General features: G+C 42.2%; 1 protein-coding gene across 4 annotated transcripts in view; it reads right to left on the minus strand.

Moving 5' to 3' along the window:
- LOC140738900 (src substrate cortactin-like) overlaps window positions 1–27543 on the minus strand; it is a 100161-nt gene that overhangs the window by 66835 nt on the left and 5783 nt on the right. For 3 of the 4 annotated variants that reach the window (XM_073066902.1, XM_073066903.1, XM_073066904.1), the window contains exons 2-3: window positions 26398–26483; window positions 16359–16432 (exon numbers count right to left, since the gene is read on the minus strand). In XM_073066902.1, the coding sequence (XP_072923003.1) occupies window positions 16359–16432; window positions 26398–26481 (158 nt within the window). In that variant the 5' untranslated portion in view covers window positions 26482–26483. Of the gene's footprint in view, window positions 1–16358; window positions 16433–26397; window positions 26484–26751; window positions 26772–27543 lie in introns of those variants that run through there. The other variant, XM_073066905.1, reaches the window with a different exon arrangement.

A 27543-nucleotide genomic window follows, 5' to 3' on the forward strand; every position in this document is an offset into this window, starting at 1 on the left:
TGCAAAATTCTCATTTAGATTATCTGGCATCTCCTTGTCCCCTGTTGTTATTTCTTTGGCCTCATTTTCTAGCAGTCCTATATCCACTCTCATCTCTCTTTTAATTTTTACATACTTGAAAATTTTTTTACTGTATGCTTTGATATTGTTTGTCAGCTTGCTTTCATATTTCACCTTTTCCCTCCTTATGATTATTTTAGTTACTCTCTTATAGGCTTTTAAAAGCTTCCCAATCCTCTATCTTCCCACTAACTTTTGCTTTGTTGAATGCCCTCTCTTTTGCTTTTACATCAGCTTTGACTATTTTTGTCATTTGAGTAGCTGTACTGTATTCTAAAAACAAAGTGTAGCACCAGGGGAATATCTATCCTGCACCTTCCTCACTTTTCCCAGAAACCCACGCCATTGCTGTTCTGCTGTCGTCCCTGCCAGCATCTCCTTCCAAACTACTTTGGCCAATATCTCTCTCATACCACTGTAATTTATTTTACTCCACTGAAATACTGCTATGTCAGACCTTACTTTCTCCCTATCAAGTTTCAAGTGATCATGCCTCCTAAGACTTCTTTTCCTTAAACTCTCTATTCACCTCAGGTCCATTGCGTAACACCCAATCCATATAATTGATCACTTAGTAAGCTCTAAAAATTACTCTAAAAAGCCACCTCACAGGCATTCAGCCAACTCACTCTTTTGTGATCCATTACCAACCTGATTTTCCCAATCGAGCAGCATGTTGAAATCTCCCATGACTATCATAACATTCAACAAACAAGAGAAAATCTGCAGATGCTGGAAATCTAAGCAACAGACACAAAATTCTGTTGGAACTCAGCAGGCCAGGCAGCATCTGTGGAAAAGAGTACAGTCCTGCTATGGAAAAAAGTCCTGCTAAAGGGTTTCGGCCCAAAACATCGACTGTTACGCTTTTCTAGAGATGCTGCCTGGCCTGCTGAGTTCCTCCAGCAATTTGTGTGTGTTACCTTCATTACATTGTCCTTTTGATACACCTTTTCTATTTCCCTTTGTAACCTGTAGTCCACATCCCAGCTACTGTTGGGACACATGTATATAACTGGCATAAGGATTCTTTTACATTCAACCCACAAGGATTCAACAGCTTCCGATCCTACTTCACATCTTTCTACTGATTTGATGTCATTTTTTACATGCAGAGCCATGCCACCCCCTCTGCCTACTTTCCTATCCCTCCAATACAACGTGTAACCTTGCATATTCACCCCCCCCAACTACAACCATCCTTCAGTCACTATTCAATGATGGCCACAACTTCATACCTGACAATCTGTAATAGTGCAACAGATCAACCACGTTATTTCATAGACTCCGTGCATTGAGATATAACACTTTGAGTACTGTATTTGCTACCCATTCTGATTCTGCATCCCTACTGCACTGATACTCACATTGTTGGTTGCAACTTTGCCCTATCATCTGCCTGCTCTTCATGACAGTCTGACTGCATGCTGTCTTTGATTTTTTACTATTCATCCTATCCAGAATCTCTTCACTTTAGTTCCCACACCCCTACCAAATTAGTATAAATTCTCTCGAACATCTCTAACAAACCTGCCCACAAGAATATTGGTTCCCTCTTGGGTTCAGGTGTAACCCGTCACTTTTGAACAGGTCATACCTTCCCCTTCATTGGGATCCAAGAACCTGAAGCCCTGCCCCCTGCACCAGCTTCTCAGCCGTATGTTTCTTTAAAAAATATTTAAAATGGAAAACTAAAATTTTCAATGGAAGGCAATGTATGGACTTGTGGCCTACATTCTTGCATTTAGGACCAAATTTCTATTCCTTGGCTGAAAACATTTTGAACTAAATGAGCATGTCTAGAATTTGGCAAATGTCAAAGTAAATTTATTATCAAAGCATGTATACCATATAAAACCTTGAGATTTATTTTCTTGCAGACAGCAACAGGTTTGTTGCTGTGGCAGGGAGGTTTACTAAGCTACTGGGAAGAGTTTAAACTAGAATTGCTGGAGGGTGGGAACCGAACAGAAGAGTTGGAGAAAGGGGGTGTTGGAGTTCAACCCAGATAAATGTGAGGTGGTTCATTTTGGTAGGTCAAATATGATGGCAGAATATAGTATTAATAGTAAGACTCTTGGCAGTGTGGATGATCAGAGGGATCTTGGGGTCTGAGTCCATAGGACACTCAAAGCTGCTGTGTGGGTTGACTCTGTGGTTAAGAAGGCATACAGTGTATTGGCCTTCATCAATTGTAGTATTGAGTTTAGGAGCCGAGAGGTAATGTTGCAGCTATATAGGACCCTGGTCAGACCCCACTTGGAGTACTTTGCTCAGTTCTAGTCAGCTCATTACAGAAGAATGTGGAAATTTGAGAAAGGGTGCAAGAAAGATTTAGTAGGATATTTCCTGGATTGGGGAACATGCCTTATGAGAATAAGTTGAGTGAACTTGACCTTTTCTCCTTGGAGCAACGGAGGATGAGAGGTGATCTGATAGAGGTGTACAAGATGACAAGAGGCATTGATCGTGTGGATAGTATGGCTAACACAAGAGGGCACAGAGGTTATAAGATGCTTGGAAGTAGATACAGAGGAGATGTCAGGTGTAAGTTTTTTACACAGAGAGTGGTGAGTGTGTGGAATGGGCTGCCGGTGACAGTGGTGGAGGCGGATGCAATAGGGTCTTTTAAGAGTCTCATGGATAGGTACATGGAGCTTAGTAAAATAGAGGGCTCTAGGTAACCCTAGGTAATTTCTAGAGTAAGTACATGTTCACAGCATTGTGGGCCAAAGGGCCTGTATTGTGCTGTAGGTTTTCCATGTTTCTATGTAACATGAAAATAAGGACACAAAATATAATCAATGAAAAGGCAGAGTCCTAGAAAGTGAATATACCTCTTGTGGAATTAGTTCAGCATAGAGATGTTACAATACAAAAGGAGCTCACTTTGCCCAATATGTCCCTGCTAGCTCTTTATCAAAGCAACTCATTCTTTCCACCCCCTGATTCCTGGCATTACACTTTTATTTGAGTTACTGGAGCAGGTACATATATATAGAGGTTACTGTTCTAGCCAGTGTTTGTGACCTGTAGGGTCTCAGGGTCAACAAAATGTAAACGTTGACAAATATGGAAGGGATTTTGCTGCATTTTCACTAGAGCTGGCAGCCACTGTAGCCACTGCATAGTGGTGGATGATCATCGAGTCCAATGATGGGGATTAAACCAACTGTCTGCTGGAAATTACTGAGCTCCTTGAGTGTTGATGGAAGGTACGTCCAATAAATACTATCTTACGTGGGATTACATTTCAGAAACTTCTAGATGGACTATTCCAAAGCAGAGCAAATAGAGCAAGACTCCAGATAAAGCAGGTGGGTTGTGATATCCTCTGATTTGCTGGCCACATTCTGCAGCTTGTGCATCATCACTGTTTTGCAGTTTGCAAGTTTCCTTTTTTAGTTCGGGTATGTGGTTTCCTTGTTGGGGGTGGGGAAGAAGTCATCTCCATGGTGATGTCAGCTAAGGATGTTGTGAGCAGCTCTTGTATATCGCCAAATTAGGACATCTGTAGAAAGCATGCTGCATCTTCGCGCAGTATAGAAACTTATGGTCTTTCCGTTGGCATCAGAAATGTTATATTGAGGCATCTTTATTAATAGGAAATTAGATATTGAAAAGAAATTGCGGTCTCTTTTTGTCCCAAATTACAATAAAATCAAAATGTGCCTTATTTCCTAGGACTGACAGAAATGCCCAATTGTTCATGTGGGTCCTTGGCCTCCATCTTAGAATCAGATACATACTATACCTGTGAACCCAGGCAGACAAGCATTGGAAACTAAGACACCAGGAATTGGGAAGAATGATCGAGAGTAATAGGCTGATGTCTAAAACCAATGCATTATCTTCCTGGTCACATAATCAGGAAGATGTTACGGAATAGTTCAGCTGTGTACTTTAACTGTCCTGACCAATATTCCTCCCTTACTTAATTCCACTAGTCATTTATTGCATTGTAGTTTGTGGAACCCAATGTAGAAATTGACTGCTCTATTGGTCTGCACTGCAAAGGGTCATGAATTTGTTTGTGGCTTCTGAGGATGTGAAAGTTAATATATAAATGCAAGACCACAATCTGTGAATTTAAGAGGTTGTCTAGATCATTTGAGGAACTGTAGTTCCTGCATTTCTAGGGTTGCTATAGTGTGGGGGTCTCTGGAACACAATTTCTTGTTGTACTGGGTTTTTTGGGGTCCAAGAACCTGGCGAGCTGGAAGACCTGGAGTTTGATTCCCTGGTGTTCTTTCCAGGATCTGGATTATGTGGTGTTGCAGTTTCACATTTTTAAGTTTTCTGAGGATTTCTGTCTCCACGATATGTTTAGGCTGAGGGTTCCAGATCCCTACCACCCTCTGGGGGAAAGAATACACTTCCTCTGTATTCCCTATTATGTTTATTGATAGATAGATAGATAGATAGATAGATAGATAGATAGATAGATAGATAGATAGATACAGCATGGAAAGGCCCTTCTGACCCAATGAGCCACACCACCTAGCAACCAGCTACTTATCCTAGCCTAATCACAGGACAATTTATAATGACCAGTTAAATCTACCAGCCAGTATGTCTTTGGACTGTGGGAGGAAACCAGAGCACCCAGAGGAAATCCACACAATCATGGGCAAATTGTACAAACTCCTTATACATTACACTGGAATTGAACTCTGAACTCTGATGCCCAGAGCTGCAATAGAACTGCTATGCTACCATGGAGCCCCATTACTTTAAGTGTGTGCCCCCTAGTTCTGGATCCTTCAGCTAATGGCTTATATGTTTTTTTTTAAATTTACTCTATCTCGGCACCTAATAATTTTATACACCTCGGCTATGACTTTCTTCTGCCTCCTATATTCAAAATAAATAACCACAGCTTATTTAATCCTTCCTCATAACTAATATTTACAGTCTCTGCACATCTCTGCTGTACGCTCTCCAGTTTGAGCACACTTTTCCTGTAATGTGATTGCTTTCAACCTATGGCCTTGGTAAACATTCTACTTCAGTTTAGTCGAACAGTCCTGCTTTCATTTTTGAAGGCCTTTTGAAGTGGTGGTTAAAATGGCATGCATGCCTTTTTAACCACCACTCTAAAAGACCTGTTGTTTTTAAGGATTTGTAGCTGTGTATGCCAAGATTCTTATATTCCTTCACATTTCCCAATATCCTCCTATTAGTCCTGCCAAGGGGCTTCAACCCAAAGCGCCAACTGTACTTTTTTCCCTCGATTGTATTGAATAGAATTGAATTGATTTTATTACCTACATCCTTCATATACACGAGGAGTTATTACTTGAGATTAGGCCAATCAATGTAGTATCATTAGCAAATTTATTAGCAGATTGGAGCTGTGGGTGGCGACACAGTCATGGGTGTACAGAGAGTAAAGGAGGGGGCTAAGGACACAGCCCTGAGGGGGCACATGTGTTGAGGGTCAGAGGGGCAGGGGTGATGGAACCCACTCTTACCACCTGTCGGCGATCTGCCAGGAAGTCCAGAATCCAGCTACACAAGGCACGGTGAGGGCTGAGGTCTCTAAGCTTCTTGTCAAGCCTGAAGGGAATTATGGTGTTGAATGCTGAATGGTAGTCCAAGAACAGCATTCTCACATAAGCATCCATCTTCTCCAGATGTGTAAGTACACTGTGTAGAACAGTGGCTATTGCGTCATCTGTCAATCAGTTGTGTCAGTAGATGGATTGTAGGGGTTCAATGTGGGTGACAACATGCTGCAAAAGTAGTCCTTGTTCAGCCTTTCAAAGCATTTGCTTATATTGAGATGAGTGCAACAGGACACCAGTCGTACAGATATGTTTCCTTGGACTTTCAAGGTACAGAAATAATTGTGGATGTTTTGAAGGAGGAGGGCACTCTACATTGGGAGAAGGAGAGATTAAAAATGTCTGTAAACACACCTGCTAATTGTGCCGCGCATATCCTGAGCACCCGCCCTGGGATGCCGCCTGGTCCCACAGCCATGCAGCTGTCCACTCGTTCGAAACTTCTGCGTAACTCAGCCACAGAGTTGGCCAAGGTGCAGGTCGCTTCGATGGCTCTCCTCAGGGGCTCAGTGTTGGTGACATCGAACCAAGAGTAAAAAAGATTTAGCTCATCTGAAAAAGTGACAGCAATGTTGGAAACACCACTGCATTTAGCTTTGAAGTCTGTGATGGTGTGCAGACCTTGCCAGAAGCTGCATATGTTGTTGTTGGAGAGCTGTGTCTGGACAATGCCCCGTGTTGTTGTTGGAGAGCTGTGTCTGGACAATGCCCCGTGTTGTTGTTGGAGAGCTGTGTCTGGACAATGCCCCGTGTTGTTGTTTCGCTGCCTTGATGACTTTGCGCAGATCGTAGCTGCATTTCTTTTTTTAAAAATTTTTTTATTGCATTTTTAAGTGATTACAGAGTAAAGTATAAAAAAAAATGTATATAACCCTTTCCCCCTCCCCCCTAACTTCCCTATAGAAAAAAAAAAGAGAAAGAAAGAAAGAAAAAAAAAGAAAGAGTGCCTGGATGTTGGAAGATCTCCACATGCTCCATGGAGTTCATAATAACTTTAGGGTATATATTTATTTCTTTCCCCAAGTAACCAATTGTTTCGTCTTCAGAGCACCTATATATTTAGTCCTGTCTTTTGTAAATAAGGGCACCAAATTTTCAGAAATGTTTCATATTTATCTCTTAAATTATGTAATTTTTTCTAGTGGAATACAGCCATAAATTTCTATCTTCCAACAATCTATACTTAAATATGTATCGGATTTCCAAGTAACTGCAATAGCCTTTTTGGCTACTGCCAGTGCAATTTTTATGAATTCTTTCTGATATTTATTCAGTTTGGGTTTCGGTTTTATCCCTTCAATATCACCTAGTAAGACTAATATTGGAGTATGAGGAAGTTGTGTTCCTGTAATTTGTTCCAATAAAAGTCTTAAATTTGTCCAAAAAGGTTGAATTTTAGAACAAGACCATGTAGAATGTAAAAAAGTACCAGTTTCTTGGTTACATCGGAAACACTGATCAGATAAATTTGGGTTTAATTTATTTATTTTTTGTGGTGTAATATATAATTGATGTAGAAAATTATATTGCACTAATCTTAACCAAACATTTATTGTATTTGTCATACTATCAAGACATAGTCTTGACCAATTTGTTTCTTCAATTTTAATATTCAAATCACTTTCCCATTTTTGTCTTGACTTATGGACTCCTTGTTTAATTGCCTGTTTTTGAATCAAATTATACATACAAGATATAAATTTTTTAATCTTTCCTTTTTGAATTAAAATTTCTATTTCATTAGATTTCGGCAATAACATTGTTTGACCTCTTAAATAAGCCCTTAGTTGAAAGTAACAAAAAAAAGTATTATTCGATACTTTATATTTATTCTTTAATTGATCAAATGACATTAATATACCTCCTTCAAAACAGTTCCTGTTGGTTGCCAACAATGTAAGCTCTGTGTTGTGCGCTAAGTGCTGCTCATATGGAACTGTTGTTCCAGGGTTTCTGGTTTGGATAGACCCTGACCGATTACTGGGGGACAACATCAAGATGCTGCCTGGCCTGCTGAGTTCCTCCAGCATTTTGTGTATGTTGCATTCAGTGTCTGCAGCTTTTCTGTTTAGTTGTGATCCTCCTATTATTGCATGTTCCTTTGTTTTTGCATCTCTCAAAATACTGTAGCTCTGATTTCTCTGCATGGTATTTAATTTGCTACCCATGGCTGATCTAATCAGATTTGTAGTTAGTGTTAATTCCTGTATGTTGATGGTAGGGATTCAGCAGTGATGATGCCATCAAATGTCAAGGTTTGAATCTCTCTTATTTATGATGGTCGTGTTTGACAAATCTTTGGCATAAATATGATGTGCTATTATGCTAGAGTGTTGTTCGTGATCTGTACAGATTCTTCTGTCACCTGATCAATTAATAATGTAATTGAATATTGTGTGATCATCACTGAACAATGAAAAGCTTGGTTTTGAGTTGGAAGAATGGCTATTGATGATGCAGTAGAGAATGGTTGTTGCTAGACAAACCTGCAGTGATGCCCTGAGACTGGGCTGATCAACCACCAGCAACCAAAGCCATGCTGCTACTTGTGACTTCAAGTAACAAGGAATTCTCTATTGTTCACCATTAACTTAAATTTTACCATGACTTTATAATATTGTATGCTGACAACTGTGACTTTGTTGTCAGGGCAGACACTCTCATCACATCTGTAGAATTTATCTGTTTTGTCCTTACTTGCACCGTGTCTGAAACTATGTTGTCTCAGCTGAACATGAGGATAACAACTTACTGACACCATCAATCTCACTACCTATCACTCTGCAGATCTCGGGGTACTTCCCTGAATGAATCGTGGTCACTCTAGAAGTTCAGTGCCATCCAGATCAAAATAATGCACTTTATTGGCTTTCAAATTGACCGCCCTAAGCATTCACACACTAACATGACACATTACGATTTCAGTATCTTGCCAAACCCACTTTGACAGCATATTGCAAACCTGTAAGCTCTACTTGAGAAGGACAAGTGCGACAGGCATCTGGTAAGTCCAGCACCTGTAAATTCCTTGGTTGGCATCCACTATGTTTATTGAGAAATATAACACTGATCCTTCAATATCACGTTTAAATTTCAGAACTCATTATTCAACTTCTCTATGGGAACACAAGTATGGATATTCTTCACCAGATAATAAGATCATAAAATACAGAAGCAAAATTAGGCCATTAGGCCCTTCGAGTCTGCTCTGCCATTTCATCATGGCTGATCCATTTTCCTTCTCAGCTCCAATATCCTGCCTTTGCCCTATATCCCTTCATGCCCTAACCAATCAGGTATCTATCAACCTCTGCTTCAAATATACATAAAGACAGCCTCCATGGCTGTCCAGGCAAAGAATTCCTCAGATTCACCACTCTCTGGTTAAAGAAATTCCTCCTCATCTCCATTCTAAAAGAATGCCCCTCTTTTCTGAGGCTGTGTCCTCCAGTCTTAGACTCTCCCATCATTGGAAACATCCAATGATGTTTAAAAACAAGAAGTTAAAGGGAGACAGTTATTTCTTCAGCGGTTTGATCGGGGCACGACTGCGCAAGCATGCGGATGTCAGCCAGTGAGAACAGAGAGAAGAGTTTAAAAGTAGACAGCTTTACAGAGCAGGCATCGGAGGATCGGGTGATTGAGTAGAGGGAGACACAGTAGGAAGGCTTTGGCTTGACAGGGCTTCGGCATTAATGGGTTGAGGCAAGGAAGGTTACCTGTGTAGAATACAGACAGAAAGTACGTGTGTGAGGCCAGTGTTCTGTGCTCAGTGTCAGATGTGGGAGGTCCGGGAGACTCCCAGCCAGCTGCGTCGAGCTGCAGCTCCTTAGGGACCACGTTAGGGAACTGGAGATGCAGCTCGATGACCTTCGTCTGGTCAAGGAGAGTGAGGGGGTGATAGATAGGAGCTATAGACAGTTTGTCACATGAGGGCCTGGGGAGACAGATAAGTGGGTAACAGTTAGGAGAGGGAAGGGCAGGAGTCAGAGGCTAGAGAGTACCCCAGTGGCTGTCCCCCCTGACAATAACTACTCCTGCTTGAGTACTATTCGGGGAGGGGAAACGGCCTAACTGGGGGAAGCAACAGTGGCTGTGCCTCTGGCACAGAGTCTGGCCCTGTGGCTCAGAAGGGTAGGGAAAGGATGAGGATGGCAGCAGTGATAGGGGACTCTATAGTTAGGGGGGCAGACAGGCAGCTCTGTGGACGCAGGAAAGAAGCACCCGGATGGTAGTTTGCCTCCCAGGTGCCAAGGTCTGGGATGTTTCTGATCGTGTCCCTAATATCCTGAAGTGGGAAGGAGTATAGCCAGAGGTTGTGGTACATATTGATACCAGCGACACAGGCAAAAAAAGGGAGGAGGTCCTGAAAGCAGACTACAGGGAGTTAGGAAGGAAGTTGAGAAGCAGGACCTCAAAGGTAGTAATCTCGGGGTTACTGCCTGTGCCACGTGACAGTGAGTATACAAATAGAGTGAGGTGGAGGATAAATGTGTGGCTGAGAGATTGGAGCAGGAGGTAGGTATTCAGATTTCTGGATCATTGGGACCTCTTTTGGGGCAGGAGTGACCTGTAAAAAAGGATGGGTTGCACTTGAATCCCAGGGGGACCAATATCCTGGCAGGGAGGTTTGCTAAGGCTATTGGGGAGAGTTTAAACTAGGATTGCTGGGGCGTGGGAATCGAACTGAAGTGACGGAGGAAGAGGCGGTTGGCTCACAAATAGAGAAAGCTTGTAGACAGTGTAAGAGGGAGGATAAGCAGGTGATAGAGAAGGGATGCGCTCAGACCAATGGTTTCAGATATGTCTATTTTGGTCTTTAGCTCTCTTATAGCTAGGAGGACGCTTTTGTTTAAATGGAAAGATGTTTTTCCTCCTACTCATGCTCAATGGTTATGTGACATTATGTCATGTTTAGATTTAGAGAAGATTCGTTGTTCAATTTCTGAATCTCATAAAAACTTTCAAACATTGTGGGAACCTTTTCTGAATTATTTTCAAAACCTTCAATTTGTTGTTTAAACTCATGTTGGCTATTATTAATTTTTATTAAATGAGAAGGTATTTTACCTTATTTTCTTCTTAATGAACAGCTTCAGTCTTGGTAGGGGTTAGATTCTTCTTTTTTAAATTAGTATAGTTCAATATAACTATTGATTGACTTATATGAATGTGGAAGCCATAGAAAGGGTGCAGAGGAGATTTACAAGGATGTTGCCTGGATTGAGGAGCATGCCTTATGAGAATAGGTTGAGTGAACTCGGCCTTTTCTCCTTGGAGTGGCGGAGGATGAGAGGTGACCTGATAGTGGGTATAAGATGATGAGAGGCATTGATCTTGTGGATTGTCAGAGGCTTTTTCCCAGGGCTGAGATGGTTAACATGAGAGGGCACAGTTTTAAAGTGCTTGGAAGTAGGTACAGAGGAGATTTCAGGGGTAACTTTTTTATGCAGAGAATGGTGAGTTCATGGAACAGGCTGCCAGCGACAGTGGTGGAGGTGGATACGATAGGGTCTTTTAAAAGCTTCCTGCACGGGTATACGGAGCTCAGAAAAATAGAGGTCTATGGGTAACCCTAGGTAATTTCTCAGGTAAAGACATGTTTGGCACAACTTTGTGGGCCAAAGGCCTGTATTGTGCTGTAGGTTTTCTATGTTTCTATCCTCTCCACATCCACATTATCAAAGCCTTACGCCATTTGATAGGTTTCAATTAGGTCATCCCTCATTGTTCTGAATTCTAGTCAATACAAGCTCAGAGTCATCAAATGGTCTTCATATAGCAAGCCATTCAATCCTAGAATCATTTTCATTAACCTCCTTTGAATCCTCTCTCGTTTCTAAGATAAGGGGCCCAAAATTGCTCACAATGCTCCAACTGATGCCTCACCAGTGCTTTATAATGTCTCAACATTAAGCCCTTGCTTTTATATTTTAGTCCTCTTGAAATGAATACTAACATCGCACTTGCCTTCCTTACAACAGACACCACTTGCAAATTGACTCTTAAGGAATCCTGCACAAGGACTCCCAAGTCCCTTTGCACCTCAGATTTTTGTATTTTCTCTCCATTTAGAAAATAATCAACCATTTCATTTCTTCTACCAAAGTGCATAACAATATACTATCTGACGCTGTATTCCATCTGCCTCCTCTTTGCCCATTCGCTAAATCTGACTAAATCCTTATGTAGCCGCTCTACTTCCTCAAAACTACCTGCTCCTCCACCTGGCTTCATATTCTCTGCAAATTTTGAAATAAAGCCATCAAGTCCATTGCCCAAATCATTGACATATAATGTAAAAAGAATTGGTCCCAACACAGACCCTTGTGGAACATGACTAATCATGGGCAGACAATCAGAAGAGACTCACAAACAAGAGAAAATCTGCAGATACTGGAAATCCAAGCAGCACACACAAAATGCTGGAGGAACTCAGCAGGCCAGGCAGCACCTATGTAATAGAGTACAGTTGACGTTTTGGGCTGAAACCTGTCGACTGTACTCTTTTCCATAGATGCTGCCTAGCCTGCTGAGTTCCTCCAGCATTTTGTGTGTGTTAATCTGAAGAGACTTCCTTTATTCCCACTCTTTGCCTTCTGCCAATCAGCTACTGCTTTATCCATGCTAGAATCTTTCCTGTAATAACATGAATTCATAGCTTGTTAAGCAGCCTTATGTGTGGCACCTTGTCAAAGGCCTTTGACCATAAGACAAAGGAGCAGGATTAGGCTATTCAGCCCATCTCATCAAGCCTGCTCCATCATTCCATGATGGCTGATCCTGGATCCCACTGTACGTCATACAGCTGCCTTCTCGCCATAATGATCCATAAATGTGGACTGTGGTGGATTATAAAGGATTGCAGATTAAAGATTAGCTTTATTTGTCACAGTTCCATTGAAACATATAATGAAACATATCATTTTTGTCAAATCAAATTGGCGAGGATTGTCCTAGGATCACACTGAAAATGTTGCCTCATTTCCAGCACCAAGGTAGCACGCCTACAACTTACTGAACTTGACCCTAAGTGTTTACATCTTTAAACTTGGAGGAAACCAAAGCACCTGGAGGAAACCCACATGATCAAGGGGAAAATACACAAAAACCTTGCAGGCAGCTGCAGGAATTCAACCCCGATTATTGATCACTGGCACTTAAAAGTAATTGTCCTAACTACTATGCTACCATGCAGCCCTCATCAGTATACCATCACCTTGCTAAGAGCAGCTAGAATATTTAGTAAAATACAGCACCTTCAATCCCTGCAGCACCTTCTTTGCCCTTATGAATTTTGCCTCTGTGGCACAACTTAACTCTTTGCTCTGTCTGCAGTTGTACCTAATCACTGGGTACAAGGATTTACAAAGAAGTTGCCTGATTGGGGAGCATGCCTTACAAGAGTAGGTTGAGTGAACTTGGCCTTTTCTCATTAGAGCGATGGCAGCTGAGAGGTGTATAAGATGACGCGAGGTATTTTAGATATGGCCCCTTGTGGCTAAAGGGATCAGTAAGTTAGAGATGGCCCTTGTGGCTAAAGGGATCGGGGGTATGGAGAGAAAGCAGGTACAGGGTTCTGAGTTGGATGATCAGCCATGATCATACTAAATGGTGGTGCAGGCTCGAAGGGCTGAATGGCCTACTCCTGCACCTATTTTCTATGTTTCTATGTATTGATTGTGTGGATAGTCAGAGGCTTTTTCCCAGGGCTGAAATGGCTATCACAAGAGGGCACAGTTTTGAGGTTCTTGGTAGTAGGTACAGAGGAGATGTCAGGGGTAAGTTTTTTTACAGAGAGTGGTGAGTGCATGGAATAGGCTGCCAGCGACGGTGGTGGAGGCGGATACAATAGGGTCTTTTAAGAGACTCCTGGATAGGTACATGGAGCTTAGAAAAATAGAGGGCTATGGGTAACCCTAGATAATTTCTAAAGTAAGTACATGGTTGGCACAGCATTGTGGGCCAAAGGACCTGTATTGTGCTGTAGGTTTTCTATGTTTCTATGTTTCAAACGGTCTTAGACAGATTAGGAGAATGGGCAAGAAAGTGGCAAATGAAATACAATGTTGGAAAATGCATGGTCATGCACTTTAGGAGTAGAAATAAATGTGCAGACTATTTTCTAAACAGGAAGAAAATCCAAAAATCTGAGATGCAGAGGGGCTTGGGAGTCCTTGTGCAGAACATCCTTAAGGTTAACTTACTGGTAGAGTCAGTAGTGTGGAAGGCAAATGCAAAGTTAGAATTCATTTCAAGAGGTCTGGCATATAAGAGCAGGGGTGTGATGCTGAGGCTTTGTAGGCACTGGTGAGGCCTCACCGTGAGTATTGTGAACAGTTTTGGGATCTTCACCTGAGAAAAGATGTGCTGACATTGGAGAGAGTTCAGAAGAGGTTCACACAGATGAATCTAGGAATAAAATGGTTATCATATGAGGAACGTTTGATAGCTTTGTGTCTGTACTCACTGGAATTCAGAAGGTTGAGGGGAGGATCTCATTGAAACCTTTCGAACATTGAAAGGCTTAGACTGAGTAGATGTGGAAAGGATGCTTCCCATGGTGGGGGAAGTCCAGGACAAGTGGGCACAGCCTCAAGATAGAGTGGCGTCCATTAAAAACAGAGATGGGGAGATATTTCTTTAGCCAGAGGGTGGTGAATTTGTGGAATTAATTACCACAGGCAGCTGTGGAGGTCTCGTCCTCGGGTGTCTTTAAGGCAGAGCTTAATATGTTCTTGATTGGACATGGCATCAAAGATTATGAGTAGAAGGCTGAGGAGCGGGGCTGAGGAAAGGGAAAAAGGATCAGCTATGATGGAATGGTAGAGCAGACTCGATGGACCAAATGGCCTCATTCTGCTCCTATGTCTTATGGTCTTACATCACAAGTCTAATGTCATGTATGACAATGAAGTAATATTTAAAATATTTTAATTACATTTCAATAGTTTAACAGTTATAGTTTTTATGTATAACAGAAACTTAGAAATAAAATGTCAAGAGCTTTTTTAGAAAAAAGTGGACATATTTTCCATACCCAAGACAAGGTTCAAATGGTTCGATTTATTTTCAGAGAATGTAAGCTTTATACGACCTGACAGGTCTCTTCCTCTCCTACATCCCATACATTCAATGTGAAGTGGCTGCTATATTCTCTGAAGTCAGTACACTAGCCATCATTCATTGGCATGAGAAGCCTACCAGTATGTGACAGAATGTATGAGAAGACAGAGGAAAGCAAAACCTGGAGATCACTCAGAATTTCATAAATTATAAGACATCCAATGTCATATAATCATTCAGCAATGCTGTTTGTTCAAAGCAGCCCCCTCCTCCATGTATTATACACTCAGTACCTAATAAAGTGGCCACTGAGTGTTAGTTCATAGTCTTCTGCTGCTGCAGGCCATCCATTTCAGGATTCAATGTACTGTATGTTCAGAGATGCTCTTCTGCACAGCATTCATAATGCGTGCCAGACCATTCTCCTCTGACTTCTCTCATTAACAAGGTGTTTTCAGCCACAGAACTGCCTGTCACTTGATGTTTTTGTTTCTTGGACCATTCTCTATAAACTCTAAAGATTGTTGTGCATGAAAATCCCAGGAGATCAGCAGTTTCAGAGATAGCTAAACCACTCCGTCTGGCACCAACAATCATTCCACCATCAAAGTCACTTAGATCACATGTCTTCCCCATTTTGATGTGTAAGGGTTTCTCTTTTATGCTACCTGCTAAGGCTAATAAAATTGCTTCTCTGTGGTATTACTAGTAATGTTAACTGCTGAGGTAATGGGTTCTCTGCAGTAGCATGTTTGGGTTATAACTAGAAATAACGGGACTTTGGAATTCAGTTGCTAACCAATGGGTGAGATGTTATTCTTTCTTGTTTCTGTGAAAGCTGTGGGTTTTTGTGGGCTTTGGGAAGAAGGTGTGAGGGGAATAAAGAGAGGAGACGCGACTTGAGGGGTCAGTGGGCTGTTTAAATAACTTCTGGGCGCCTTTTATTTTATATTTTGTTCTCTACTTGTCTCATAGTCAAAGTAAGAGTTATAAAATCTTACTTGTTTAACTGCATATTGTGTACTGTTTGTTATTTCAGGATATTGATTTGACACAGGGGAGGGACACTTCACGCAGCATCCACCCAAACGACAGTTCTAAAGTTTGGCCGGGCAGGGGGTCATCGCCCCCGGGATCATGCCACCAGGCAAAGTGAGTGTTACAGATCTTTGGTCTGAGCAACAACTGAACCTCTTGACCATGTCTGCATGCTTTTATGCATTAGGGTTGCTGCCACATGATAGGCTGATACTTGCATTAACAAGCAGGTGTACAGGTGCCTCTGATAAAGTGGCCACTGAGTGTACAGCAGCATGATGTAAACACTTCAATGTAACCTTTTCAAATACACACCATTCTGAATCCAGCACTTCATCAGTGGGTCAACGTGGTCCATTTCTACACCCAACAGCATGGTGGGTGCAGTGTCATCCACAGGCTTTCAGTAGGGCCCTGCATCTCTGGTTAACATAAACTTGGCTTGAAAACCACTACTCATGAGCAACATTTCTCTAAACTTTCCTGTATTATACTTAAGAGGCAAGGGGGATAATCCCTGTTAACACCACCATATCTAATATAATCTCATCTGCTGCCCTGCTACAACACTTCTCAGTAAATGCAGAAACCTTGTAGGTCAGTGTCCGAGTTTCACCCAGTACCTACTTGATGTGCTGGGGCCTACCAGACCCATCGACGGTCTTTGCTCCCCATCGTTGCTCCTGTTCTGAAATATCATTCTGAAATAGCAGAGAATACAAATAGCAATCAGTATACCATCTATAAATTTGCTGATGATACAACCATTGTTGGTAAAATCTCAGGTGGTAACGAGATGGAGTAAAGGAGTGAGATATGCCAACTAGTGGAGTGGTGCCACAGTAACAACCTGGCACTCAACATCAGGAAGACAAAAGAGCTGATTGTGGACTTGAGGAAGGGTAAGAGGAAGGAACATATACCAATCCTCATAGAGGGATCAGAAGTGGGAGATTAAGCAGTTTTATGTTCCTGGGTGTCAAGATCTCTGAGGATCTAACCTGGTCCCAACATATCGATGCAGTTACAAAGAAGGCAAGACAGCAGCTATACTTCATTAGGAGTTTGAAGAGATTTGGCATGTCAACAAATACACCTAAAAACTTTTATAGTTGCACCGTGGAGAGCATTCTGACAGGCTGCATCACTGTCTGGTATGTGTTGGGGGGGGGGGGGGGTGCTACTGCACAGGACTGAAAGAAGCTGCAGAGGGTTGTAAATCTAGTCAGCTCCATCTTGGGTACAAGCCTACAAGGTACCCAGGACATCTTAAGGGAGTGGTGACTCAGAAAGGCAGTGTCCATTATTAAGGACCTCCAGCACCCAGGACATGCCCTTTTCTCACTGTTACCATTAGGTAAGCAGGTAGAGAAGCCTGAAGGCACACACCCAGCGATTCAGGAACAGCTTCTTCCCCTCTGCCATCCGATTCCTAAATGGATATTGAATCCTTGGATACTACCTCACTTTTTTAATATACAGTATTTCTGTTTTTTGAATGTTTTTAAAATCTATTCAATATACGTATACTGTAATTAATTTACTTGTTTATTAATTATTATTATTTTATTTATTATTATTTTTCTCTTCTATATTATGTATTGCATTGAACTGCTGCTGCTAAGTTAACAAATTTCACGTCACATTCCAGTGATAATAAACCTGATTCTGATTCTGAGTACATCTGACAGTGAAGTAAACCTGTGCTTCAAGATACCATTCCTCCCTAGAATTCACTGGAATACATTCATTGGAGGAGCACTACTGATGTACTTCCACACAGTCAGTGAGATAGAACCTAGTTCAAAGTTCAAAGTAAATTTATTATCAAAGTACATATACGTTAACATATACAACCTCGAGATTAATTTTCTTGCGGGCATACTCAATAAATCCATTATAGAATAGAAACATAGAAAACCTACAGCACAATACAGGCCCTTCAGCCCACAAAGCTGTGCTGAACATGTCCTTATCTGAGAAATTACCTTTGGTTACCCATAGACCTCTATTTTTCTGAGCTCCATATACCTGTCCACCACTGTTGCCGGCAGCCCATTCCACGCACTCACCACTCTCTGCGTAAAAAACTTAACCCTGATATCTCCTCTATACCTTCTTCCAAGCACCTTAAAACAGTGCCCTCTCGTGCTAGCCATTTCAGCCCTGGGAAAAAACCTCTGACTATCCACATGATCAATGCCTCTCATCATCTTATACACCTCTATCAGGTCACCTCTCATCCTCTGTCGCTCCAATGAAAAAAGGCCGAGTGCGCCCAACTTATTCTCATAAGACATGCTCCCTAATCCAGACAACATTCTTGTAAATCTCCTCTGCACCCTTTCTATGGTTTCCACATCCTTCCTGTAGTGAGGCAACCAGAACTGAGCACAATACTCCAAGTGGGTTCTGACAAGGGCCCTATAAAGCTGCAACATTACCTCTCAGCTCCTAAACTCAATCACACAATTGATGAAGGCCAATGCACCATATGTTTTCTTAACCACAGAGTCAACCCGCGCAGCAGCTTTGAGTGTCCTATGGACTCGGACCCCAAGAATAATAACCATAATAGAATTAATGAAAGACCACACCAAGTTGGGCATTCAGCCAGTGTGTAAAAGACAACAAACTGTGCAAATCCAAAATGAAATAATAATGATCAATAAATAAGCAATAAATATCAAAAGTACGAGATGAAGATTCCTTTTAAAGTGAGTCTATAGGATGTGGGAACAGTTCAGTGATGGGGCAAGTGAAGTTATCCTCACTGGTTCAAGAGTCTGACAGCTAAGGGGTAATAGCTGTTCCTAAACCTGGTGGTGTGAGTTCTGAGGCTCCTGTACCTTCTTCCTACTGATGGATGCTGCTTTCCTGCGACAGTGCTCCGTGTAAATGTGCTCAACAGTGCGGAGGGCTTTGCCCATGATGGACTGGGCCATATCCACTATTCTTTGTAGGACATTGGTGTTTCCATATCAGGCTATGATGTTGTCAATAATATATACTCCACCACATGTCTATAGAAGTTTGTCAAAGTCCAGTTAATGGAACAGTACTGCATTATCAGATGGGACTGTAAAGAGAGTTTATACAGCACTGTCAGTGGGACAATACCAAATCAGCTGAGGGGAACGACTGAGGGAGTGCTGCACTGTAGGTGAGGCTGCACTGAGAGAGTTCTGCACTATCGAAAGGGCAGGGCTATTGCACTGTCAGTGGATGGTATGAAGAAAACATACATTCTCAATAGAAGTAAAGAGGAAGTGGAGCACCATCTGAAGGGCAGTACCGAGGGAGAGTATTAAGGACATGAAATTCTGTTAGATGAGCAATTGTGAAAGAAAATCACACGATTAGTGAGGTTGTACGAAGGGGAGTTCTGCAGTATCAGAGGGATGGTACAAAGAGTCTGCTGCACTATGAGATAAGCAAAAATGAGGGAGGGCTACCGTCTCAGAAGGGCAATACTAAAGGAGAAACATACCATCAGAGGAGCAACAAATCAAAAACATAAAAGATTCTGCAGAATCTTGAGCAAAACAATAATGCAGGGGGTAAAGCAAGTTATGGATCATCTGTTGAGGGAGTGTTCATGAAAGCACTTGGCCTGAAATTTCAACTGTTTATTCCTTACCACAGATGCTGCCTGACTTGCTGAGTTTCTCCAGCATTTTGTGTGTGTTGGTCAGAGGGGCAGTACTGAGGGAATGTCATACTGCATAATGGGAAGACATGAAGGACCACCTCACTGTCAACGGGATAGCATCATGTTGTCAATCAAACTGACTTAGTTATTTTTTAAGTTTGTAGGAATGATTTTGTAACAGAGAGGGGCGTTAGAGGTCAGGGTAGGATTTAGGGACATGAATGTGGGGGAGTTAGAGGTTAGGGCCTCTGCTCTGTTTTCTGTGTTTGAAAGCCAGTGAGATTGTCATGTGATGAAAGACATCATAGATGGATATCAGCCAGCAAATGCTGTGAATGAAGACAAGTGAGGATGAAGGTTGGTGCACCTCCCCACCCCCCAGATCAGCAAGTCCTCCCACGTCAGCAGGTTCTAGGTTCGGAGGTGGGCGGCACGAAAGCCAGTGAACACCCCCCGCACACACACACACACACACACACACACACACACACACACACACACACACACACACACACACACACACACACACACACACACACACACACACACACACACACACACACACACACACACACACGTAAGTGAGTCTAGAGTCTGTGGTCACGAGTTTGGGGTCCTGTCAACGGCAAGTACAGATTTCGAGGTCCCATTGTGTCCTGGGATTGTTACCCAGTATTAAAGCCTTAAGATTGATCAGAAGTCCAGAAGTAGGGCACAATGGCCAAAGCCCTGAGTCTGTGAGTCTATAAGTCCAGAAGGGAAGGTGGAAGTCAAAGGTCTGCAAGTCTATGAGTTCACTGGATGCTGAGGCCCAGGGACAGCCTGTCCTGGGGTTGGAGTACTGTTTGTGTGTGTGAGCAGGTAGGTAGGCAGGAGGAAGGAAAGGGGCTTGTTTTGCTGTTGTTGTTTTGCTGCTGTTATGTTGTTGTTGTTATTGTTGTTGCTTTGTTGTTCTGCTGAACATTATGGGCGTGGTATACTGACTCATAGTACTGATTAGCATTGAGGCTGACAGTACTGATTAGAATGAGTCAACTAAATGTGTTAGAGACAGACTGCAAGTGTCACCATACAATCTGGTGCCAACGTAGCATCAATGCTGATCAGTAATATCAGCATCCGAACCCCGTGCAGTTGTGGGACTTGAGAACTGGAGACTTGTGACTGGAGAATAATTTTATCACATCAGCAGCCCAGATGAGATTTATAGTCAGAGTCAATACTCATACCAGTACAGTACCTTTGTCTCTAAATGCCTTTACAATATTGGAATTGTACCTGATTCCAGCACTACATCTGGCAGTGCATTTCAGACCCCAACTATTCTCTGTGTAAAAGATTTAACCCCAAGATTCCTGGTAAATCTCCTACCTCTCACTTTAAGCTTATGTCCTCTAGTTTTTTTGACACGTTTCCTATAGGAAAAAGATTTTCACCATTTATCCTAAAAATATAATATTATATACAGTACTTCTATCAGGTCACTGATCAACCTCCTTTGCTGCTGGCAAAACACCATCTCTAATATCTTCCCATAACCAAAGTCTGTCAATTCAAACAACATCCTGGTGAAACTTAAACATGAGAAATTCCGCAGATCCTGGAAATCCAGACCAACGCAAACAAAATGCCGGAGGAACTCAGCAAGTTAGGTAGCATCTATGGAGGGGAATAAAGAGTCAATGTTTCGAGCAGAGACCCTTCTTCAGGACTAGAAAGAAAGACAGAAGAATCCAGAATAAAAAGGTGGGGGGGAAGGGGAATGAGGATAGCCAGAAGGTGAAGCCAGTTGGGTAGGAAAGGAAGGTATCTGACAGGAGAGGAAAGTGGACTATAGGAGAAAGAAAAGGAGGAAGGGATCCAGGGGGAGGTAAAAGGCAGGTGAGAAGAAATAACAGGACAGAGTGGGGAATAGAAGAAAAGGGGAGAAGGAAGGAAAAAAATTCTTTATCAGAAGCAGAAATCAATATTCATGCCATTGGCAACACGAGTGAATCTGCAGATGCTGGAAATAAATAAAAGCACAAAATGCTGGCAGAACTCAGCAGGCCAGACAGCATCTATGGGAGGAGGTAGTGACGACGTTTCAGGCCGAAACCCTTCATCAGGAGTGAAGTAACATGGGATGGTCGAGGGGGGATAAGAAGTGGGGGGAGGGATGAAGTAGAGCCTCTATCTATATACTATATACCTCTATCCCTTACCAGGAAGGTCTCCAAGCTCTCTGCTTCTTCCTGGATTCCAGACCCAGCCAGTCACCCTCTACCACCACTCTTCTCCGCCTTGCAAGGTAGAGGGTGACTGGCTGGGTCTGTAATCCAGGAAGAAGCAGAGAGCTTGGAGACCTTCCTGGTGGGGGATAGAGGTATATAGTATATAGACAGAGGCTCTACTTCATCCCTCCCCCCACTTCTTATCCCCCCTCGACCATCCCATGTTACTTCACTCCTGATGAAGGGTTTCGGCCTGAAACGTCGTCACTACCTCCTCCCATAGATGCTGTCTGGCCTGCTGAGTTCTGCCAGCATTTTGTTTTTTTATTCATGCCATTGGGTTGGAGGCTACCCAGATGGAATATAAAGTGTTGCTCCTCCACCCTGAGGGTGGCCTCATCGTGGCACAAAGAAACTTTGGACTGACATTTCAGAATGGGAATGGGACTCAGAATTAAAACGTTTTGACACCGGGAATTTCCCCTTTTGATGGATGGAGTGGAGGTACTCAATAAAGCATTCCCCCAGTTTATGACAGGTCTCACCAATGTAGAGCAGGCTGCATTGGGAGCACTGAGAACAATAGATGACTTCAGCAGATTTGCCGGTGAAGCATTGCCTTACCTGAGGACCCTGAATGGAGGTAAGGAAGGAGATAAATGGGCAGGGGTAGCACTTTGGCCATTTTCAGGGATGGAACTCCTCTGGTGAAACTCCTCTGTTCTCTTTCCAGTGCAATCACTTTCTTCCTACAGTGTAGAACTGCACACAATGCTTCAGGTTATGCCAAATCAGCATTCTGTAAACATGCAGCATAATGTCCCAGCTCTTATGTTCAATGCCCTGACCTACGAAGGCAAGCATCCCATATGCCTTCTTCAATACCCTATCCACTTGTTTTGCTGGTTTCATGGAACTATGGGCTCAGACCGTTAGAACCCTCTGTTCATTAACACCCCTTTGTGATCAACCAGGTCCTACCCCTAAGTGACTTTCCAAATTACATCATCTCATACTCGTCACTCAACTTTCCAACTGATCTATCCTGCTGTAAACATAGACAACTTTCCTTACATTCCAGAGCACTGCAAATTTTTGTGTCACCCACAAACTTACTAGTTCAAAGTCAATTTATTATCAAAGTATATATACTACCTTGAGATTCATTTTTCTTTGTTGCAGAGAAACATAGAAAACCTACAGCACAATACAGGCCCCTTGGCCCACAATGCTATGCTGAACATGTCCTTACCTTAGAAATTACTTAGGGTTACCCATAGCCCTCTATTTTTCTAAGCTCCATGTGACTAGTGGTAAACCACAGGGATCAGTGCTGGGTCCATTGTTATTTGTCATCTATATCAATGACCTGGATGATAATGTGGTAAATTGGATCAGCAAATTTGCTGCTGATACAAAGATTGGAGGTGTAGTGGACAGTGAGGAAGGTTTTCAAAGCTTGCAGAGGGATCTGGACCAGCTGGAAAAATGGGCTGAAAAATGGCAGATGGAGTTTAATACAGACAAGTGTGAGGTATTGCACTTTGGAAGGAAAAACCAAGGTAGAGCATACAAGGTAAATGGTAGGGCACTGAGGAGTGCAGTAGAACAGAGGGATCTAGATACAAAATTTCCAGAAGTGGTGTCACAGGTAGATAGGGTAGTAAAGAGAGCTTTTGGTACATTGGCCTTTATAAATCCAATTGAGTATAAGAGTTGGAATGTTATGGTGAGGTTGTATAAGGCATTGGTGAAGCCGAATTTGGAGTATTGTGTGCAGTTTTGGATGCCAAATTACATTTGTACAAGAAGGATATTAATAAGGTTGAAAGAGTGCAGAGAAGGTTTACAAGGATGTTGCCGGGACTTGAGAAACTGAGTTACAGAGAATGGTTGAATAGGTTAGGACTTTATTCCCTGGAATGAGGAATGAGGTATATAAAATTATGATGGGTATAGAGAGAGTGAATGCAAGCAGGCTTTTTCCACTGAGGCTAGGGGAGAAAAAAAACCAGAGGACATGAGTTAAGGGTGAGGCGGGAAAAGTTTAAAGGGAACATTGGGGGGGGGGGGGGCTTCTTCACGCAGAGAGTGGTGGGAGTGTAGAATGAGCCGCCAGATGAAGTTGTAAATGCAGGCTCACTTTTAACATTTAAGAAAAACTTGGACAGGTACATGGATGAGAGGGGTATGGAGGCATATGGGCCAGGTGCAGGTCAGTGGGACTAGGCAGAAAAATCATTAGGCACAGCCAAGAAGGGCCAAAAGGCCTGTTTCTGTGCAGTAATGTTCTATGGTTCTATGGTACCTGTCCAGGAGTCTCTTAAAAGAGCCTATCGTATCCAGCTCCACCACCGTCGCCAGCAGTCCATTCCATGCACTCACCACTCTCTAAATAAAAAACTTACCCCTGTCCTATTCCAATCCCAAAAAAAGTGTGTTACATGTTTAAGAGGACAGATTGCTTGTGTTCAAGACCAGTCTCATGGAGAGAGTTAGGTTTCTAAACCTTGAAAGAAAATAGCAAAGAAGTAAAAATTGAATGCCAGAAAAACTCAGCAGGTCAGTCAACACTTGTGGAAAGAGTAACAAAGTTAATGCTTCAGGTTGAAAACCCTTCATCTGTTCTGACCTCACTGTACTCTTCTACCCAAAGATATTGCTTGACCTGATGAGTGCTTCCACCATTTTCCAGACTAAGTTCATTATGTTATTTTGGTTTCCAGTTGCAAAGAAGAGGCCAAGTATGTAACAAAAAACAAACTGCTGGAGGGCCGGAATAGGTCAAGGCAGCATCTATAGGGAGAAATAATTCTTTTCAATTGGGATCCTTCATCGAGTATGCCAGGTACCTAAGATTGCTCTGTGTATGGCAAATCTCAAATGACACTTTTTTGTTTTCTTCTGTACCCAGAACAAGAGGGCCAGCATTTCAGATGATAAGAAAGGACTGAGTCAGAAAAGGGGAGCAAGGGTTTAACAGGAGTGGAGTGAAAGACTGAGGGGCAGAATGAAATCTCTGGGCGATGTGAGATTAAGGGAAAGTGAGAGATCAAGGGGATGAAGGATACTGAGGGGTTAGAAACATAACATAGAACAATACAGCACAGTACAGGCCCTTCAGCCCACAATGCTGTGCTGACCCTTAAACCCTGCCTCCCATATAACCCTCCACCTTAAATTTCTCCATATACCTGTTGAAGGAGATTGAGGATCTGAGTGAAATTCAGGAGATGAAGGAGATCAGGCAAAATCAAAGGGGAAAATAAAATTGGGTATAATGAATGAGGGGACTAAAAGGAAATGGCCAGAATGAGAGGATGGAGTGAGTTGGAGACAGACAGTGAAGAAGGATGAAGTGGGAAGAGGGAAAGGGAAACAAGTGGCAGGTGGATAGAGGCTGGGGAAATAAAGAGAGATGGGAGGAAGAGGAAGGGATGGGACACGGGGAGGGGATAGAGTAAAAGAGTGGGGTAGTGGGTTCTACCTCGATTATAAGGTGTCGTCACCGATCCCAGCCTCCATTTATTCAAGTGGAGGGTGGTTACAGATGAATACAGTACTAATATATCTCAGCTTCACTGGGTAGAAAGGGAAGTGTGAGTTGACCACTTCCTGTTCCTCAGTCTTACACTTCATATTTTAAACTCAGCATCGCTGCATCTGACGGGTTCACTAATGTTTGAGCCACATACTTTTAAACTTCTTTTTTAGAATCTGCATTTAATACAAATATTCAACTAAATTTATTAAAGAACAAAGTTGTAATGTAATTTGACTTCAGATGCCAGTGCAACAGTAACAGATTAGAAATATTCCACTTGTTTTTGTTTAAAATGTACATAAAAGGTCAAAAAATCAGGATCAATAGAAAGAGAAATCATGTTTCCTATTTGATTGCAATTAAGATAACCTAACAGGGTGAGCTTGTATTAAATGCTGAAATTTGTGTGTAGACAGATTAAGCGTGTATAGATCTTTACCACCATTCAGTGCCTTGGCCTGGAGTTAGCCAAGGCCAACTCCACAGAGTTATCATCTTTCAGATATTGCAATGTCCAATCCCAATCTTGTTCTGGTTTACATCAATGTAGTCCCAGCAGAGATAGCAATGTGGAAAAACCACAGGCATCATCCTGGCTGTAAAAATCAAACTCTCAAGCCACACATTCAATTCAGGTTCCCTCTAGTCTCTAGGTCTCAGTTTCTGTTTGCATAAAACAACTGAACAAATTGAATAAGATTCAATGTAAAGAAATTGATACAGTTGGCTTATAAAAATACAGAATGGGATGAAATATTCTTGATAAACATCATTCAAGTACGAACTGAAAATTGTCTGGGTCACTTCAGTCTAGATTTTCTAACTAGAATGACAGACAGACATACTTTATTGATCCCGAGGAAAATTGGGTTTTGTTACCCAATGGGAAGTAAGGGTTTGAAGTTGAGAGACAAGCAGAGTACAGGGCACCATCACTCAGTGCCCTCCAGTGTGTGAATCTTTCTTCAGAGAAACACACACAAACTGTTGAAGGAACTCAGCAGGCCAGGCAGCATCTATGGAAAATAGTAAAGCTGATGTTTCAGGCCGAAACTCTTTGTCCTGCTGAAGGGTTTCAGCTCAAAATATTGTCTGTACTTTTTTCCATAGATGCTGCCTGGCCTGCTGAGCTCCTCCAGCATTTTGCGTGTGTTGCTCAGATTTCTAGCATCTGCAGGTTTTTTCTTGTTTGTAATTAGATTTCTTCAGAGAAAGTTCTTGGTCAATCTGAACAGACAAAAAAAAAAGATTACTTACGACAAAGTCAGGATCTGTATCCCAATCATCTCCATCCTTCTCCTGCTCCACTTTAACATTATGGCCCACTGCTGCTTTCCACATCTCTGAGAGACAAAAAGATGCTTGAACAAGCAAGTCATCAATTAAGGACAGCTAGTTTTCCTATATTCTTTAGACACTCCACCGTTTAATAAGCCCTATGCATGTAATCCCCTCACATTTTTCCACTTACACTGTACCCTACAATGGACTCTCCACACCCACTTCTCTCATAGCCCAATTACAGTTTATTCATGGAGACTTTGTATAACATTTGCTATCACCTTTTAGAGGTGGAGGTCATGGCTTCAATTTCCACAAAAAGTTGCTTACCAGTATTTGGTTTTCATTCTTGTTATCAGTTTTATTTGGCTGGTGCTTTGACTCTCCTCACTCCTAATGGTAATGGTTATTCCATGTGCCTCATGTCACATTATGGACATTCAACCGAACTATACATATAAGCTATTGTACATATTTATTATTATTTTGTTTTTACTTGTGTTGTTCAGATCTGGAGTAACAATCATTGTATTTCTCCATTACACTTGTTTACTGGAAATAACATTAAACAATATTGAAACTTGTAATTACAGTGATCGATTGCAATCTTGAGTAAGCCATGACTCTGGATGATTACAATAAACAGGCCTAGCTTGCTGGTGGTTGGTCCTTTTGACCTCCAGCCTCAGCCCAAAGCCTCCCTACCTTCCTCTAGTTTGATACTCAGATGGTCACTATTTCTCCCAGCCTTCCCCTTTTGTTTAAGCAAGACTATAGTCCCTGCTCCCAACAGAAATGCTGCGTGATCATACTGGAATCAAGTTTTGCCACTGCAAGTCAACCTCCTCCTAATTTTTCCTGAGTGTTTCCAGCGAAGGAAGCCATTTTGCCCATCCAGCTCTCAGCCCTCCAAGGAAATCTGTTAATCCTCCATCACTGCTGCAACCCAAAGCAAGGCAACCTCAGAGCTCCGTTCTCACACAAGACACAGCTGATCCAGGCTGAGCCCAGAGTGCACCCCACTCCCACAGGCTCCTTTCTCCAGTTCTGCGATGTGACCCGATACTTCTTGATTCAAAAACAACGTGCAATTTATTTCATCAGTCCTGACGAAGGGTCTCG

The sequence above is a fragment of the Hemitrygon akajei genome, chromosome 14, assembly GCF_048418815.1.
Source record: "Hemitrygon akajei chromosome 14, sHemAka1.3, whole genome shotgun sequence".
Lineage (NCBI taxonomy): Eukaryota > Metazoa > Chordata > Chondrichthyes > Myliobatiformes > Dasyatidae > Hemitrygon > Hemitrygon akajei.